At 45.0% G+C, this 19,988-nt stretch overlaps 1 protein-coding gene across 1 annotated transcript in view; it reads right to left on the minus strand.

Moving 5' to 3' along the window:
• Window positions 1-19,988, minus strand: part of LOC310867063 (protein unc-13 homolog B-like) — a gene marked incomplete at both ends in the record, with an annotated part of 127,538 nt that overhangs the window by 24,845 nt on the left and 82,705 nt on the right. Inside the window, 3 exon segments of the mRNA XM_083776857.1 lie at window positions 8,399-8,476; window positions 13,601-13,678; window positions 14,504-14,647. Of these exon segments, the coding sequence (XP_083632983.1) occupies window positions 8,399-8,476; window positions 13,601-13,678; window positions 14,504-14,647 (300 nt within the window).

Raw genomic sequence — 19,988 nt, forward strand, 5'->3', positions numbered from 1 at the left:
GTCAGAGTCCTGATGGAGAAAGGATGGGTGGAGTCAGAATCCTGATGGAGAATGGGTGGAGTCAGAATCCTGATGGAGAATGGGTGGAGTCAGAGTCCCGAGGGAGAATGGATGGAGTCAGAGTCCTGAGGGAGAATGGATGGAGTCAGAGTCCTGATGGAGAAAGGATGGATGGAGTCAGAGTCCTGATGGAGAATGGGTGGAGTCAGAGTCCTGATGGAGAAAGGATGGAGTCAGAGTCCTGAGGGAGAATGGATGGAGTCAGAGTCCTGAGGGAGAAATGATGGAGTCATACTCCTGAGGGAGAAAGGATGGAGTCAGAGTCCTGAGGGAGAAAGGATGAAGTCAGAGTCCTGAGGTAAGGATGGAGTCAGAGTCCTGAGGGAGAATGGATGGAGTCAGAGTCCTGAGGTAAGGATGGATGGAGTCAGATTCCTGAGGTAAGGATGGAGTCAGAGTACTGAGGGAGAATGGGTGGAGTCAGAGTCCTGAGGGAGAATGGATGGAGTCAGAGTCCTGAGGGAGAAAAGATGGAGTCAGAGTCCTGAGGTAAGGATGGAGTCAGAGTCCTGAGGTAAGGATGGAGTCAGAGTCCTGAGGGTAAGAATGGATGGAGTCAGAGTCCTGATGGAGAATGGATGGAGTCAGAGTCCTGAGGGAGAATGGATGGAGTCAGAGTCCTGAGGGAGAATGGATGGAGTCAGAGTCCTGAGGGAGAATGGATGGCCTGCTGGTTTTAGGCTGTTCCACCAAATACACATCTATGCAGTAAAAAAGCATTCCTCAGGCAATGTCTGACTTGAATCAACGTCTGACTTGAATCAACGTCTGACTTGAATCAACGTCTGACTTGAATCAAGCAAGTAGCTTTCCGTATCCTGTTCACTATGTAAAGCTGTCATCATATAGAACACTTTAATTACAGATGTGACTACATATTTTGTATAGTTGTGCATCAATTGAGACTGAGGATATATTTGCACCAACAGAATATTGTTTATATCTGCTAAGGCACTATTGTGTATTATAATTTGTTGATCCAGCAATCAGACATTTGATATATTTTCGATACATGTTTGTTTTTTGCTATCGTCTGTTAACAAATGCCTTATTTAGGCACACTGCCTGATGGAATGAGAAATAAGAAAACTACTGTACTACTGAAAAGGAGTGTTTTCTTCTGTCTGACACTGAGCCAATGTGACGTGAACTGCAGTGCGATGCTAAGCTCATCTCTGACACGATGACGCTACACTACCGTACATACCATGTTGTACATGGGACACTACCGTACATATCATGTTGTACATGGGACACTACCGTACATACCATGTTGTACATGGGACACTACCGTACATACCATGTTGTACATGGGACACTACCGTACATATCATGTTGTACATGGGACACTACCGTACATATCATGTTGTACATGGGACACTACCGTACATATCATGTTGTACATGGGACACTACCGTACATATCATGTTGTACATGGGACACTACCGTACATATCATGTTGTACATGGGACACTACCGTACATACCATGTTGTACATGGGACACTACCGTACATACCATGTTGTACATGGGACACTACCGTACATATCATGTTGTACATGGGACACTACCGTACATACCATGTTGTACATGGGACACTACCGTACATATCATGTTGTACATGGGACACTACCGTACATATCATGTTGTACATGGGACACTACCGTACATACCATGTTGTACATGGGACACTACCGTACATATCATGTTGTACATGGGACACTACCGTACATACCATGTTGTACATGGGACACTACCGTACATATCATGTTGTACATGGGACACTACCGTACATACCATGTTGTACATGGGACACTACCGTACATATCATGTTGTACATGGGACACTACCGTACATACCATGTTGTACATGGGACACTACCGTACATATCATGTTGTACATGGGACACTACCGTACATATCATGTTGTACATGGGACACTACCGTACATACCATGTTGTACATGGGACACTACCGTACATATCATGTTGTACATGGGACACTACCGTACATATCATGTTGTACATGGGACACTACCGTACATATCATGTTGTACATGGGACACTACCGTACATACCATGTTGTCGTCTCCTTCATTGTCTGAGTTTGCCTGCTGGAGACAGTAATGGACACAGAGAGTGAGACAGTAATGGACACAGAGAGAGAGAGACAGTAATGGACACAGAGAGTGAGACAGTAATGGACACAGAGAGTGAGACAGTAATGGACACAGAGAGTGAGACAGTAATGGACACAGAGAGTGAGACAGTAATGGACACAGAGAGTGAGACAGTAATGGACACAGAGAGTGAGACAGTAATGGACACAGAGAGTGAGACAGTAATGGACACAGAGAGAGAGAGTGACAGAAATAAAGGGATGGGATACACACTACACACTAACCACTACACACTACACACTACACACTAACCACTACACACTACACACTACACACTACACACTGACCACTACACACTAGGCATGTGAATCTCGTCTCATCTCACCATTCGATATATGCATCTCGATGCACTGCCAGCGATACGATACTTTAGCGATATATGGAATATCCTGGCAATACGATTCACCCCCTTACCGATACGATTTGATGGCGATTCAATTCTGGACATTGCGATACGATGCGATACGATGCGATTTGATGGCGATACATCACAATAGAAAGGATTTATATTAAAGCTCTATTAATTTCCCAAAACATGTCAAAATGCATTACATGTAAATTCAAAGCAATTTATTGTTTTACTGTAGGTTAGTATTATAGCTCTGCATCTCAAACAACCCAACTTATAGAATTATGTAAGTAAACAAAGGGTCTGCTCTCTGCTGGTTATTGTGGAATTGTTAGATTACTAATAATCATAGGCTATAGTATAATTATTATATCTCAATTACTATACTTACTCTGACCTCTTTGAATTATGCACCTTACAAATAAGCGTTTTGTCAAACAAAACTATAATGAATAATCCAAAAACTATTATAGCCTTTGTCGATGACGCTAAAACTACGTGCTTGTTCATTTTGCAACATTAACGTTGTAGCGGAAAAGGAAATACACAGAAGACATAACAGTTGGGTATGTATTGCCACAATATACTTTGAACTCCTCACATCCGAACAACGGGATTTAGGTTGGAAATCAGCCGTTTTCCTTCAAGACAAAACACGACTTAACGTATTTTCAACTGGGGAAAAAAACGGGCAGCATCGCGATACATATTTTGTACTTTGTGTCTTTACATTAGCGTAAATACAACACGTCTAAAGAGGGGAAAATGGACAGACCCTGAAGAAAAGCAAAGGCTCGCAACTCACTTAGGTAACGCTGTATGTCCTCCTGCTGTAATAATGTATACTGTAATCCTGCTGTGATTGTGAATAAATACGTGGAGCAAAATTACAAAAGTGATTTTTTTTTGCTTTTCTTCGTGACATCTGTTAGTTTACAGTTTGGCTCGGCACCGAGATCGGAGGATGTTGCGCCGTTCTATTTTATTTTGAAAATGGACAGACCCACCTCCTCCTCATCAACATCCTCTCCTTCCTCTTCGTTCTCAAGCTTGGGGGGAGGAAAGCAGCACCAACACACAGCCAAGTGTTACATGGACTTTACTGTACATATACTGTAGTATACTGTAGTTTACTCTATACTGTACATACTGTAGTATACTGTAGGACACAGCACATGGGAAGGGACACTACAGGGCTGTTTAACCCATTCTGACCTGAGATCAGATTCTAAAAATGTCTATCACATCCTGACAGTTTCATTATTAACCCATTCTGACCTGAGATCAGATTCTAAAAGTGTCTTTGATTTTTCAAAAATAGCAGACCTACAAGCTCGTATCGCGCCACTCGGTGGCGCGATATGAGCTTGTAGATCTGCTATTTTTAAATAGCTAAAGCATAACATGATGCTGACACCAAAATGGGTGCCCGGTCAGAATGGGTTAAGGAGTGAATACTGCTGAAGGTAAGGTTTTTTTTTTTATCAACACATTCTCACACTCAGGGTCATTGCATTATGGCTTTCCCGTCGCAGTATATAGCATAGACTATATAGAAAAAAAGAGTTATGTCACGTTCGTCAGACACAACCGTAGACATCACCCTGCAACTTGACCTGAGAGTGAGAACGTTTTGAACTGTTTTCTTTGGACAGTTGTAAAGAGGATCTAACTGTTGTTAGATACTCTGGCGCGGTGGGGTTTGGACAGTTGTAAAGAGGATCTAACTGTTGTTAGATACTCTGGCACGGTGGGGTTTGGACAGTTGTAAAGAGGATCTAACTGTTGTTAGATACTGGGGGCGCGGTGGGGTTTGGACAGCTGTAAAGAGGATGTAACTGTTGTTAAGATACTGGGGGCACGGTGGGGTTTCGACAGTTGTAAAGAGGATCTAACTGTTGTTAGATACTGGGGGCGCGGTGGGGTTTGGACAGTTGTAAAGAGGATCTAACTATTGTTAAGATACTGGGGGCGCGGTGGGGTTTGGACAGTTGTAAAGAGGATCTAACTGTTGTTAGATACTGGGGGCGCGGTGGGGTTTGGACAGTTGTAAAGAGGATCTAACTGTTGTTAAGATACTGGGGGCGCGGTGGGGTTTGGACAGTTGTAAAGAGGATCTAACTGTTGTTAAGATACTGGGGGCGCGGTGGGGTTTGGACAGCTGTAAAGAGGATCTAACTGTTGTTAGATACTGGGGGCGCGGTGGGGTTTAGACAGTTGTAAAGAGGATCTAACTGTTGTTAAGATACTGGGGGCGCGGTGGGGTTTGGACAGTTGTAAAGAGGATCTAACTGTTGTTAGATACTGGGGGCGCGGTGGGGTTTGGACAGCTGTAAAGAGGATCTAACTGTTGTTAGATACTGGGGGCGCGGTGGGGTTTAGACAGCTGTAAAGAGGATCTAACTGTTGTTAGATACTGGGGGCGCGGTGGGGTTTGGACAGTTGTAAAGAGGATGTAACTGTTGTTAGATACTGGGGGCGCGGTGGAGTTTGGACAGTTGTAAAGAGGATCTAACTGTTGTTAGATACTGGGGGCGCGGTGGGGTTTGGACAGTTGTAAAGAGGATGTAACTGTTGTTAGATACTGGGGGCGCGGTGGGGTTTGGACAGTTGTAAAGAGGATGTAACTGTTGTTAGATACTGGGGGCGCGGTGGGGTTTGGACAGCTGTAAAGAGGATGTAACTGTTGTTAAGATACTGGGGGCGCGGTGGGGTTTGGACAGTTGTAAAGAGGATCTAACTGTTGTTTGATACTGGGGGCGCGGTGGGGTTTGGACAGTTGTAAAGAGGATGTAACTGTTGTTAGATACTGGGGGCGCGGTGGGGTTTGGACAGTTGTAAAGAGGATGTAACTGTTGTTAGATACTGGGGGCGCGGTGGGGTTTGGACAGTTGTAAAGAGGATGTAACTGTTGTTAGATACTGGGGGCGCGGTGGGGTTTGGACAGTTGTAAAGAGGATGTAACTGTTGTTAGATACTGGGGGCGCGGTGGGGTTTGGACAGTTGTAAAGAGGATGTAACTGTTGTTAGATACTGGGGGCGCGGTGGGGTTTGGACAGTTGTAAAGAGGATCTAACTGTTGTTAGATACTGGGGGCGCGGTGGGGTTTGGACAGCTGTAAAGAGGATGTAACTGTTGTTAAGATACTGGGGGCGCGGTGGGGTTTGGACAGCTGTAAAGAGGATGTAACTGTTGTTAAGATACTGGGGGCGCGGTGGGGTTTGGACAGCTGTAAAGAGGATGTAACTGTTGTTAGATACTGGGGGCGCGGTGGGGTTTGGACAGTTGTAAAGAGGATGTAATTGTTGTTAGATACTGGGGGCGCGGTGGGGTTTGGACAGTTGTAAAGAGGATCTAACTGTTGTTAGATACTGGGGGCGCGGTGGGGTTTGGACAGTTGTAAAGAGGATGTAACTGTTGTTAAGATACTGGGGGCGCGGTGGGGTTTGGACAGCTGTAAAGAGGATGTAACTGTTGTTAAGATACTGGGGGCGCGGTGGGGTTTGGACAGCTGTAAAGAGGATGTAACTGTTGTTAGATACTGGGGGCGCGGTGGGGTTTGGACAGTTGTAAAGAGGATGTAATTGTTGTTAGATACTGGGGGCGCGGTGGGGTTTGGACAGTTGTAAAGAGGATGTAACTGTTAGATACTGGGGCGCGGTGGGGTTTGGACAGTTGTAAAGAGGATCTAACTGTTGTTAGATACTGGGGGCGCGGTGGGGTTTGGACAGTTGTAAAGAGGATGTAACTGTTGTTAAGATACTGGGGGCGTGGTGGGGTTTGGACAGCTGTAAAGAGGATGTAACTGTTAGATACTGGGGGCGCGGTGGGGTTTGGACAGTTGTAAAGAGGGCGGGGAGGATGGAACAGCAGGAACGGAACAAGGGGATGGAATGGATACTGCAGGATCAGAGTGTTACTTTCTAAAGTCACTTTGTTAGGTTACTGGATTACTGCCATTATACATAATCCTGTTATGTTATACCATTACCTTCTGGACACATACAGGTATTGGGGCTAGGGACTAGAGTCTAGGGGCTACGGACTAGGGACTAGGGGCTAGGGACTAGAGTCTAGGGGCTAGGGACTAGAGTCTAGGGGCTAGGGACTAGGGTCTAGGGGCTACGGACTAGGGACTAGGGGCTAGGGACTAGAGTCTAGGGGTTAGGGACTAGAGTCTAGGGGCTAGGGACTAGGGTCTAGGGACTAGGGTCTAGGGACTAGGGACTAGGGACTAGGGACTAGGGTCTAGGGACTAGGGATTAGTGACTAGGGACTAGGGTCTAGGGACTAGGGGCTAGGGTCTAGGCACTAGAGTCTAGAGTCTAGGGACTAGGGACTAGGGACAAGGGGCTAGGGGCTAGGGACTAGGGACTAGGGTCTAGGGTCTAAGGACTAGGGACTAGGGACTAGGGGCTAGGGGCTAGGGCCTAGAAACTTGGGATTAGGGATTAGGGGCTAGGGACTAGGGTCTAGGGGCTAGGGGCTAGGGTCTAGGGGCTAGGGTCAAGGGACTAGGGACTAGGGACTAGGGACTAGGGTCTAGGGACTAGGGACTAGGGGCTAGGGACTAGGGGCTAGGGTCTAGGGGCTAGGGGCTAGGGGCTAGGGACTAGGGTCTAGGGACTAGGGACTAGGGACTAGGAGACTAGTGGACCAGACCTACCCTCTCCTCCTCATCAGTGAACTGAATAGAAAAACACAAACAAAACACAAAAGTCTTTCAAAAGAATTTAATTAAAAAACATATCAGACCAGTCTGAAGTGAGTGGTGCTGCACTGTACTCGCGCTGCTGTACTGTACTGTACTGTACTGTACTGTAGGCCTATACTGTACAAGCCCTCGTTCTATAGGTTAGTGCCTAATCACACTTCATGTTCACACACACACCGCCGACGGCAGAGAAGCCATCGCGAGGCTCATCGGGAGCAGTTATCGCCGGTTCGCTTGTCTTTGCTCAAGGACACCTCGGGATTCAAACACCGGCCGAGGCAACCATCACTAATCGACCAACATGACGAAGACACTCTGTCACTACACGACAGCTCATCACATCCTGTGACAGCTGACAGGAAATGTACAGCCAGACATGACAGAGGAAATCCTATATATTTGATTGCATAAAATGAATTCAATCAACATTAAATTCAATTTGTGACTCACGTTATGCATGCTCATCATATACCCTCTATTCCTAGTGGAATATGTTATATCAGGTGGTAAAATAAATGGTAAATGGTGCATTTATATAGCGCCTTTATCCAAGGCGCTTTACATAGATTGTGCATTACATTCACCCATTCATACACCGATTGCGGCGGAAGCCATGCAAGGTACCAACCAGCACATCGGGAGCAATTTGGGGTTCAGAGTCTTGCCCAAGGACACTTCGACATGTAGACGGGAGGAGGAGCCGGGATTCGAACCGCCGACCCACGGATCATTGGACGACCTGCTCTACCTCCTGAGCCACAGCCGCCAGGTGGATTACTTTATCAAATCACACTGTGTGAAAAAGTGTTGCATAATATACACAAGACTGGAAAGCATGTACGGTTTAGCCTGGGACTAACTTCATCCAAATGTGTATGTGTTTGAATAGACAATGACGTGTGTGTGTGTGTGTGTGTGTGTGTGTGTGTGTGTGTGTGTGTGTGTGTGTGTGTGTGTGTGTGTGTGTGTGTGTGCGTGTGTGTGCGTGCGTGTGCACGTGCATGTGTGTTTCAGCTCACCCGCTTGGCTCGCATGGACACGTGTGTGTGTGTGTGTGTGTGTGTGTGTGTGTGTGTGTGTGTGTGTGTCTCAGCTCACCCTCCGTGCTCCCATGGACTCAAACATCTTCTCCAATAAGACCCTCATCTGCTGAATGTTGTTCATCAGCACACATGGCTACGGAGACAGGGGGAGGGGGGGGGGGAGACAGGGGGGGGGGCAGGGGGGGGGGACAGGGGGAGGGGGGCATTAAACTCATTCTGTGCTAAATACGACATTGAACGACTTAGTGCAGCATCGCTAGTATATCATTCTCACAGTACGTTTAAACAGCGGTTAAAAAAAATCAAAATCAGTTATTCCTTCAGTGGATTAATCTATTAGTTATTAACTAACTGTACACAGACTGTCTTTAGTTATTAACTAACTGTACACAGACTGTCTTTAGTTATTAACTAACTGTACACAGACTGTCTTTAGTTATTAACTAACTGTACACAGACTGTCTTTAGTTATTAACTAACTGTACACAGACTGTCTTTAGTTATTAACTAACTGTACACAGACTGTCTTTAGTTATTAACTAACTGCACACAGACTGTCTTTAGTTATTAACTAACTGTACACAGACTGTCTTTAGTTATTAACTAACTGTACACAGACTGTCTTTAGTTATTAACTAACTGTACACAGACTGTCTATAGTTATTAACTAACTGTATACAGACTGTCTTTAGTTGGTAACTAACTGTACACAGACTGTCTTTAGTAATTAACTAACTGTACACAGACTGTCTTTAGTTATTAACTAACTGTACACAGACTGTCTTTAGTTATTAACTAACTGTACACAGACTGTCTTTAGTTATTAACACTAGGAAGTCTGAGCAGCCGTTCTGACCGAATTTGAGATTTCAATGTTTATTTTCTTAGCCCATGGAGTCCAGAGAAAGTTCCCCTTGCATGACTTTTTCTAAATATTCGATTGAAATCATCTCTGTTTTTTCCCCCATTTGAAACGTTTTGTAAATATGATTTTAGGCATATATCTCTTACTCAGTCTGACTATAATCGGCACAATCGACCGCCGTCACCCTTTCTCCCCCACTCGTCTGTCACCTCCGACAGCTGGAGACGGCATTGTTCAGGCCTGCATTCCATGTCCAACAAATTAAATCATATACGTTTGGCTGGTTAATTAACTTGGAATTTGTTTATTATTTTGATAAGATAATAGGAATATGAATACAATGATTATTATCATTGTTATTATTATTATTATATCATTATTGAATGCTCGGTTAGACTCGACCGACATTTACTTTCCATGAAGCGAGAATGCTTGCGAGAATATTTTTCCCCTCCTCCTCCCTCTCTCAAATGCTGCTGCTGTTGCTAGTGTGCAAGTCTTACATCCGGTCTAAAGCCCACCCACTGTATTTCCATTTCTCACCGGATGTTGAATTCACAGTGCTAACGGCCTTATTTGAAAAGACGAACAACATAACGTGGCTAATAATTGTTTATTTGGAATGTACTTTGGCTGGTAATTTAGGTAAATATAACGCGACTCACTTGTATAAGTAATTTACCGCGGACAGGCCGCATTTAATGCAATACATTGGCTTTAGTAATGTTGTTAGCTTATAATATTAGCAACTGTAAGCTAACGGCTGGAAGACTACGGACAATCCGGTCAATAACATCATTACACTTAAACATTAATACAATTATGTCATGTTTACATGCCTAGTCAAGCAGTCTGTACATCGCGTGGGGTCACATATATTAACAGTTTGACTGCGGAAAACGATTTACCGGACTTTTAATCAACCCCCCTTCACTGCCGAGATTGTTGTATTACCTTTAGAGCATACGCTGAATTATTTGGGCTTTTAATCCGCGAAAATCCAGCAAAAAAAGCTCCCCTGGTTTGTTATGATCCGAGTGTAGCATCCACCATCTTGGTGCACCCGGAAGACGCACACAAGACTGGTCTCAATGAGGCGTTGCACCCCATTCGTTTACATTGGCCTCAATTTCCCAGAAGCCCTAGCAGCCCACAGCATGTGACGATTTCCGGTTTTTTTATCACAACAGATGCACCTACTCTCTTTCTCCGCGGCGAAGAAGAATTTTCTTTTTTTTGTTTACATTACGGCGGATTAAACACATAAAACAAAACTCGCGTATGTCCGATATGGCAGCGACATTAACCTGGAGTAATCCATTCAAAGCACGGAAACTGTTAATTACATCGATAACACACGAGAAAAGACGAGTGATCTTGGCTCTTTTGGAAGGAAAAAAAAAACAACAGAAGGCAGCAACGCGACACTCTTCCATGGCTATGTTGCAATATAGCACTAACGGGCAACGGCAAAATATATCTTTTTCACATGTATTATTAGTTTTATACATTTTAGGAGTGAAAACATGTGTTTAGAAACATATATGATTTAATTTGTTGGAAATGGGATGCAGGCTTGAACAATGTCTTCTCCAGCTGGAGAGGGACGAGTGGGGGAGAGAGTGGCCAATCAAATCGCACCAAAAACATGGTCCCCCTGACCGTTTAGCCGACTGAGTAGTAGTGAATTTTTTTCAGCCTTCCTAGTGTTAACTAACTGTAACACAGACTGTCTTTAGTTATTAACTAACTGTAACACAGACTGTCTTTAGTTATTAACTAACTGTACACAGACTGTCTTTAGTTATTAACTAACTGTATACAGACTGTCTTTAGTTATTAACCAACTGTATACAGACTGTCTTTAGTTATTAACTAACTGTACACAGACTGTCTTTAGTTAATAACTAACTGTAACACAGACTGTCTTTAGTTATTAACTAACTGTATACAGACTGTCTATAGTTATTAACTAACTGTACACAGACTGTCTTTAGTTCTGGGTGCCTGCCATGCAATGGCAGAAACACAGGTTGAAATCCGCAACACATACTTAATCGCAATAATAATCAAGACACGAAACTTTGACGTCTATGGCCGGCCGCACGGTTTACCAAAGCCCCACAATATATACATCGAAACGTGCGGCTCGGCCGGGAATGGTGTGCTTGTGCTTTTCTTTCCGTTTCGGGTTACCGTGCCGACGTAATTCGCAATAAACGACGCGAAAAATGCCCCATGCAAAGTCAATGGGGAAACGCGGGTAAAAACAGAAAACGACACGTTACTTTGGAGCCACATTACTCTGGCATAATGTTACGTAGAAACACGATTTAAACCTCAAACAGCACACGAGGCCATCGACTTTGTTGTGGTTCAGACGGAATTCGAATACGTTGCACGGTTTGCCCGCTATCGCAGTTCAAAGTGTGTGTGGTCTGAGCAAAAATCTCGACTCTCAGTGTCGCACGGCCAGAGAGAGAGCGGGTCAGAGGGAGAAGCCAATCTGAAGACTGTAGCGAAATTCTCCAAACAAATCGTCATCACGGCCAAAATATTAACTTTACACGCATGGGTTTCGGTAATTTTGTAGCCACACTCGTCCTCTTTCACCCAATGTCACAACCACAGCCCAGATTCATACGGTACGTGAACTACAGCCCTGAAAGCGACAGGTGTACCATCATAATGTGTCATACAACTCCATGTTAAATGCATGAATGAGTCAGCAATTTTTTCATCACAAACACAATTTCTTAACTCGCTCTCATAACCACGTTTTTTATCGTACCAATACCACGATCGCACACGGCGTACCTCAATGTCTCGGGTCACTCACGGCGAAAACAAAAATTGCATTTGACGTTTACTTTTTGCGATAGAGCAATTTGTTCGGACATACGTTCTCTCACCGAGTCAGTGTGGTTTTAACTTTCAATAGTGTTTGCATTCGCATAGACTAGCCCTAGCCCAGGTGAAATTGATACTTTGTTAATGATTCAAGGTCAAGTTGACCACCTCTCAAACACGCGCACACAAGAACGCACATGCACGCACATGCACACATGTGCACGCACACACACACATTGAAAGTCAATGGAGAAAATCGGGGAAACACGTAGCTCTGTCATTTCTCGACCGTTTCAGAAGCAGGGCGGCTCGCCGGAACCGGGCCGCCCCCCTGAACGAAACCAAATGGACCCTTACAGCTCAGACATCTTAGCATTAGCATGTTAGCATATTAGCATTAGCATGTTAGCATATTAGCATGTTAGCATGTTAGCATGTTAGCATATTAGCATGTTAGCATTAGCATATTAACATTAGCATGTTAGCATTAGCATGTTAGCATTAGCATGTTAGCATGTTAGCATTAGCATGTTAGCATTAGCATGTTAGCATGATAGCATTAGCATGTTAGCATATTAGCATTAGCATGTTAGCATGTTAGCATTAGCATGTTAGCATATTAGCATGTTAGCATTAGCATGTTAGCATCAGCATGTTAGCATTAGCATGTTAGCATATTAGCATGTTAGCATTAGCATGATAGCATTAGCATGATAGCATTAGCATGTTAGCATTAGCATGTTAGCATGATAGCATTAGCATGTTAGCATGTTAGCAGCATGTTAACATTAGCATGTTAGCATGTTAGGATTAGCATGTTAGCATGTTAGCATTAGCATGTTACCATTAGCATGTTAGCATTAGCATGTTAGCATGATAGCATTAGCATGTTAGCATAATCATGTTAGCATATTAGCATTAGCATGTTAGCATATTAGCATGTTAGCATATTAGCATGTTAGCATATTAGCATGTTAGCATTAAAACAGGGCTCAAATGCTGCACAGACTTGGCGAGCTTCAGGCACCCAGTAAAATTTCTTGAAATTTTGTTTCTAGTTATTAACTAACTGTAACACAGACTGTCTTTAGTTATTAACTAACTGTAACACAGACTGTCTTTAGTTATTAACTAACTGTACACAGACTGTCTTTAGTTGGTAAATAACTGTACACAGACTGTCTTTAGTTATTAACTAACTGTAACACAGACTGTCTTTAGTTATTAACTAACTGTACACAGACTGTCTTTAGTTGGTAAATAACTGTACACAGACTGTCTTTAGTTATTAACTAACTGTAACACAGACTGTCTTTAGTTATTAACTAACTGTACACAGACTGTCTTTAGTTGGTAACTAACTGTATACAGACTGTCTTTAGTTGATAACTAACTGTACACACACTGTCTTTAGTTGGTAACTAACTGTATACAGACTGTCTTTAGTTATTAACTAACTGTAACACAGACTGTCTTTAGTTATTAACTAACTGTACACACACTGTCTATAGTTATTAACTAACTGTACACAGACAGACTCACAATCTTCTCCTTCTCGCAGTAGGAGGGGAAGCTCTTGGCCAGCAGGGTGCAGTATTGCAGCAGGACCTTGGAGATGGTCTGAGGAGACACGACAAAATACAGTTTACATTCTGGTGGTCTGTGGCTCAGATATTAAACATTCTGAACGGGAACCCAATTTGGTGTTAGCATCATGTTATGCTTTAGCTATTGAAAAATAGCAGATCTACAAGCTCATAGCGCGCCACGGGTGGCGCGCTACGAGCTTGTAGGTCTGCTATTTTTGAAAAATCGAAGAACGACTGACATTTTTAGAATCTGATCTCAGGTCAGAATGGGTTCATCAGACCAGTGTGTGTCCAGTGGAAACCGCGTATGAATCTGATCTCAGGTCAGAATGGGTTAATCAGACCAGTGTGTGTGTCCAGTGGAAACCGCGTATGAATCTGATCTCAGGTCAGAATGGGTTAATCAGACCAGTGTGTGTCCAGTGGAAACCTCGTATGAATCTGATCTCAGGTCAGAATGGGTTAAACATTCTGCTGGTCTGTGGCTCAGATATTAAACATTCTGGTGGTCTGAGGCTCAGATATTAAACATTCTGGGGGGGGGGGAGGGGGGGCCTCACCGTAGCGAAGCGGCGGTTGTAGCGCGTCACCACGGCGGGGTCAGGGGGGGGAGGGGGAGGGGCCTCACCGTAGCGAAGCGGCGGTTGTAGCGTGTCACCACGGCGGGGTCAGGGGGGGAGGGGGGAGGGGGAGGGGGAGGGGCCTCACCGTAGCGAAGCGGCGGTTGTAGCGCGTCACCACGGCGGGGTCAGGGGGGGAGGGGGGAGGGGGAGGGGCCTCACCGTAGCGAAGCGGCGGTTGTAGCGCGTCACCACGGCGGGGTCAGGGGGGGGAGGGGGAGGGGGAGGGGCCTCACCGTAGCGAAGCGGCGGTTGTAGCGCGTCACCACGGCGGGATCAGGACACTCCAGCTTCCTGATGATGGCAAAGCTCTGGTTGAGCTGAGTGAAGATGTCCACCACGGAGCTGGAGAACAGGGCATGCTCCGACGTGGGCTGGAACTGGAGAGGACACACGCACACACACACACACACACACACACACACACACACACACACACACACACACACACACACACACACACACACACACACACACACACACACACACAGCTGGGCTTAATAAGGGCTAGCACCCCTCAGAACGTCAACTAATGTCCGCTCTATCAGGACAGACAGACAACACAGACAGACAAGACAGACAAGACAGTTTATGGTAAGGTTAAGGTAAGGTTTAAGGTCCTGTGTAGTTTAAGGTAAGGTTTAAGGTCCTGTGTAGTTTAAGGTAAGGTTAACAGTTTGACTGCGGAAAACGATTTATCGGACTTTTAATCAACCCCCCTTCACTGCCGAGATTGTTGTATTACCTTTAGAGCATACGCTGAATTATTTGGGCTTTTAATCCGCGAAAATCCAGCAAAAAAAGCTCCCGTGGTTTGTTATGATTCGATCGTACCATCCACCATCTTGGTGCACCCGGAAGACGCACACAAGACTCGTCTCAATGAGGCGTTGCACCCCATGCATTTCCATTGGCCTCAATTTCCCAGAAGCCCTAGCAGCCCACAGCATGTGACGATTTCCGGTTTTTTTATCACAACAGATGCGCCTACTCTCTTTCTCCGCGGCGAAGAAGAATTTTATTTTTTTTGTTTACATTACGGCGGATTAAACACATAAAACAAAACTCGCGTATGTCCGATATGGCAGCGACATTAACCTGGAGTAATCCATTCAAAGCACGGAAACTGTTAAGGTAAGGTTTAAGGTCCTGTGTAGTTTATGGTAAGGTTAAGGTAAGGTTTAAGGTCCTGTGTAGTTTAAGGTAAGGTTAAGGTAAGGTTTAAGGTCTTGTGTAGTTTAAGGTAAGGTTAAGGTAAGGTTTAAGGTCCTGTGTAGTTTAAGGTAAGGTTAAGGTAAGGTTTAAGGTCCTGTATAGTTTAAGGTAAGGTTAAGGTAAGGTTTAAGGTCCTGTGTAGTTTAAGGTAAGGTTAAGGTAAGGTTTAAGGTCCTGTGTAGTTTAAGGTAAGGTTAAGGTAAGGTTTAAGGTCCTGTGTAGTTTATGGTTGCTCCAACAGTAGTGGCAATATTCCATTCAACTTTAACTACTAGTATGCCATAACTACTAGTTGTGCCTTAAAGGGATTGTGACATTAAAAAAAAGGTTTTGGAATTTTTGGAGATTTTCTAATCTCAATTGCACCCAAAAAACATGAACTTTTAACATTCAGTAAATCTTCTGTGATCTGGGGTTTTCTGGCTCAAACAGGTGCTCTGATTTGCCGGCAGTTTGTGATGTAAGAGCCTGCAAATCCCATATATGTCAATGGGATTTGCCAGCAGATGTCACTGTTTTCACTGTGTTGCCTGTTTTCATTGTAGCTCAAAAGGCTTCCAAACTCCAAAGAAAACTTCAGACCACAGAAAATCCACTGAATGTTCAAGGTTCAGGTTTTTTGGGTGTAATTGAGGTCATAAAACCTAAAAGAAAAAAGAAAAATAAAAATAAATGAAAATGAATGTCATAAAACCTTTAAACGGTGGTGGTGCAACACACTTTAGTAAGCCACTAGTTACAAACTAACTAGTAGTCAGTGAGCCTCTAGTAAGGACTTTACTCCCTAACTTAACACAGAACTTACGTTCTGGTGGTGCAACCCACTACTGTTCTGGTGTTGCCTGTCTGTGTTTATTTCTCTCCATGAATATGCCCAAATATGGCCAATGAGATTGTGTGAAATCATTAGCTATCGTACAATATGACGTAATCATGCAATGACATCACAACCATATCATTGTTGTTTACAAATAATTGTCCGATACACTAAACATCAGTTAGTGATTTGCAACAAGGAAACCTTAGCTGCCTTCATCCTAACAAGTTAGTCTGTAAGTTAGTTGTCAACACTCATTGACGGTGGAGCTGCTGTGTGAAATGTTTCACTGGACGATACATCTGGAAGGAGAACATAGGAAGGACCAGGCTGCTGCTGTGGTGGTCGGACACGAGATCTACTGCTTTGGAGGAGACGTATACCAGATGGATCACATTGAAGTACACGTCTTCAACACAGTGTCTTTATCCTGGAGGAAGTTGACCCCAGTCACCCCTGGAACAGGAGAACCTCACCTTGAGGTTCCCTCCAGGTGCCTGGACGACACAGCTGTGCTGATTGAAGATACTGTCTACCTCTGGGGAGGGAGGACTAACCCAGGTTATAATTTCTGCAATGTCCTTCATGCATTTGATGTCGACGCCCACACATGGTTGAAACTACAGGTTTCTGGGACCGCTCCAGAGGGGAGGAGATACCACTCAGCTTGTGTCTTGGGGAAGGTCATGTTTATTCATGGAGGATGGACCCAGCTGACTGGACTCACTAATGACATCTACAAGTTGGACTCCACCACAATGGTCTGGGCTTTAATCAACACCAGAGGAACTCCACCTCCTGTTTCATGGTGTCACTCTGCTACCATCATCGGGACAAAGATGTTTGTATTTGGGGGCTGTGGGGGGGGTCAGAAGAACACCATCAGAGTGTTTGACACAGAGACCAACCACTGGATGAACACACCTTCTACACAGCTTCTACCAGAAGGACACTATGATCATTCAGCCTTTACCTACAATGGAGAGCTGTACATATTTGGTGGCCGTAATAACAAAAACCATTACTTCAATGATCTGTGGAGATTCAACCCAGAGACCTTCTCCTGGAAGAAGGTTGAGCCCAAGGGGAAACGCCCACATGGGATGACGGATATGTGCTGTTGCATGCTGGGAGATCGGGTCATCCTCTTTGGAGGATCCAGTGATGACCTGTATGTGTTAGACTTCAGTCCTAGCCTCAAAACATTATGTAAGCTAGCAGTTATTCAGTACGGTCTGGAGCAGTCTGAACTCCCACACAACATCAGGTGGGAACTGGCAGCCATGACTGGCAACAGCGCGACTGGACCAAGTTGCATTGGCAGCCATAGAACATTCTTATCCCGGGCTAAAACCGGATGTGACATTTCTGGGCGTTCCTGTCTAGCGTGGTGTCAGTCTATGTTTAGCTCGCTGCGTAGCCTCATACTGTACGTACACGTGTGGTGAGAGCAGAAGAGTGAAAAAGTGTTGCTTCTCAAGGACATAGAGAACCAGGAACAAGTCAAAAAGTCATTGGCCAGCCCCTAGAGGGCGCTAAACAGCACTGAGGTAATGTCAGCATATTAAAAACTCATTCCCTGCCAATGACGACTTTGAACTATTTTTTTTCCCCGGGCTCTAGCCACTCCCATGCCCAGCTTTGATTGGTTGTGAGCACCCCATATCGATGATTTGATTGGCTGAGCACCCCATGTCGATAATTTGATTGGCCGAGCACGACGGGACTGAGGATGAGGAAAGTGAGGACAGGAAAGTGATGATATATGATGATAAGAGCACCCCTCACTTCACACCAGTGTGATTCGCCCACACTGTCAGAGGCGACTTTGGACAATCTTTGCAGGGCGCTAGCCCCTCCCCCTAGCCCCTCCCCTAGCCCCTCCCCCTAGCCCCTCTCCCTAGCCCCTCCCCTAGCCCCTCCCCCTAGCCCCTCCACTAGCCCCTCCCCCTTGCGCCTCTCCCTAGCCCCTCCCCTAGCCCCTCCCCCTATGTCCAGCTTCGAGGGTTCGTGAAACACAAACATCGAAGACAAAAGTGAGGACGGCAATTATTGTGATTGGCCGGAATGTGACGATGTACGATGATAAGAGCGCCCCTCACTTCACACGGGTGTGATTTTTTTTTCTCTCCGAAAGCCCACACTGTCATGTGACCCATGGCTACATGATGATGATGATGATGATGATGAAATAATAATAATAATACAACTTTATTCGTATAGCACCTTTCATGACATACCGTCATGAAATGGCTATAATCGTTACGCGACTATAGCCAATCTCTGCACGCCTCTGAGCTATAGTGTCTATTCTTCACCTTTCACCAAGGGGCCAGCTAGGCACTCCAACGTTGAAGCGCTGGGCCCTAGTGGTAAGAGGAAGGACTGCAGGCGGACCCGTGGATTCATGACGAGGAAACCCCCGTGCAGCAGCTGGGCTTTAACATGGAGCGCTCGGTTGATCTTCCGCATTGGACCACCCAAAATGTGGCGGTCCAAATGCGGAAATGCGCCCAAAAAGGCGGAAGTAGACGGTCCCTCCGGCTGCTTCAAAAAGCCACTGAGCAACTTCCACTGACATGAATAGCGGAGGGGGGCGGAGCTTCGCGCCAGATCAATCTCTATCCTTTTAATACTCTATGCCTTTTAGACACAAACGTTAAACCAACGGAGACTTTACGTCATAAATGTAGACGAGCAAAACGGCTATAGTTTGTTTTAGAACACAAACGTTGCAATGACAATGAATGGAGCGGCATTGTTACGCTTTCAAAATGTGCTGGACCCAAAATGCAGAGTCACGACTTACAACCAGCGGAATAGTGTCCAAACCCACTACTGTTCTGGTGTTGCCTGTCTGTGTTTATTTCTTTCCATGAATATGCCCAAATATGGAGGAATGATGTCATATATCCAATTGGCCACTCATTGTGTGAAATCATTAGCTATCCTACAATATGACGTAATCATGCAATGACATCACAACCATATCATTGTTGTTTATAAATAAGTGTCCGATACTCTAAACATCAGTTAGTGACTTGCAACAAGGAAACCTCAGCTGCCTTCATCCTAACAAGTTAGTCTGTAAGTTAGTTGTCAACACTCATTGACGGTGGAGCTGCTGTGTGAAATGTTTCACTGGACGATACATCTGGAAGGAGAACATAGGGAGGACCAGGCTGCTGCTGTGGTGGTCGGACACGAGATCTACTGCTTTGGAGGAGACGTATACCAGATGGATCACATTGAAGTACACGTCTTCAACACAGTGTCTTTATCCTGGAGGAAGTTGACCCCAGGGACCCCTGGAACAGGAGAACCTCACCTTGAGGTTCCCTCCAGGCGCCTGGACAACACAGCTGTGCTGATTGAAGATACTGTCTACCTCTGGGGAGGGAGGACTAACCCAGGTTATAATTTCTGCAATGTCCTTCATGCATTTGATGTCGACGCCCACACATGGTTGAAACCACAGGTTTCTGGGACCGTTCCAGAGGGGAGGAGCTACCACTCAGCCTGTGTGTTGGGGAAGGTCATGTTTATCCATGGAGGATGGACCCAGCTGACTGGACACACTAATGACATCTACAAGTTGGACACCACCACAATGGTCTGGACTTTAATTAACACCAGAGGAACTCCACCTCCTGATTCATGCTGTCACTCTGCCACCATCATTGGGACAA

Source organism: Protomyctophum parallelum, assembly GCF_964188405.1.
Source record: "Protomyctophum parallelum genome assembly, chromosome: 11".
NCBI lineage: Eukaryota > Metazoa > Chordata > Actinopteri > Myctophiformes > Myctophidae > Protomyctophum > Protomyctophum parallelum.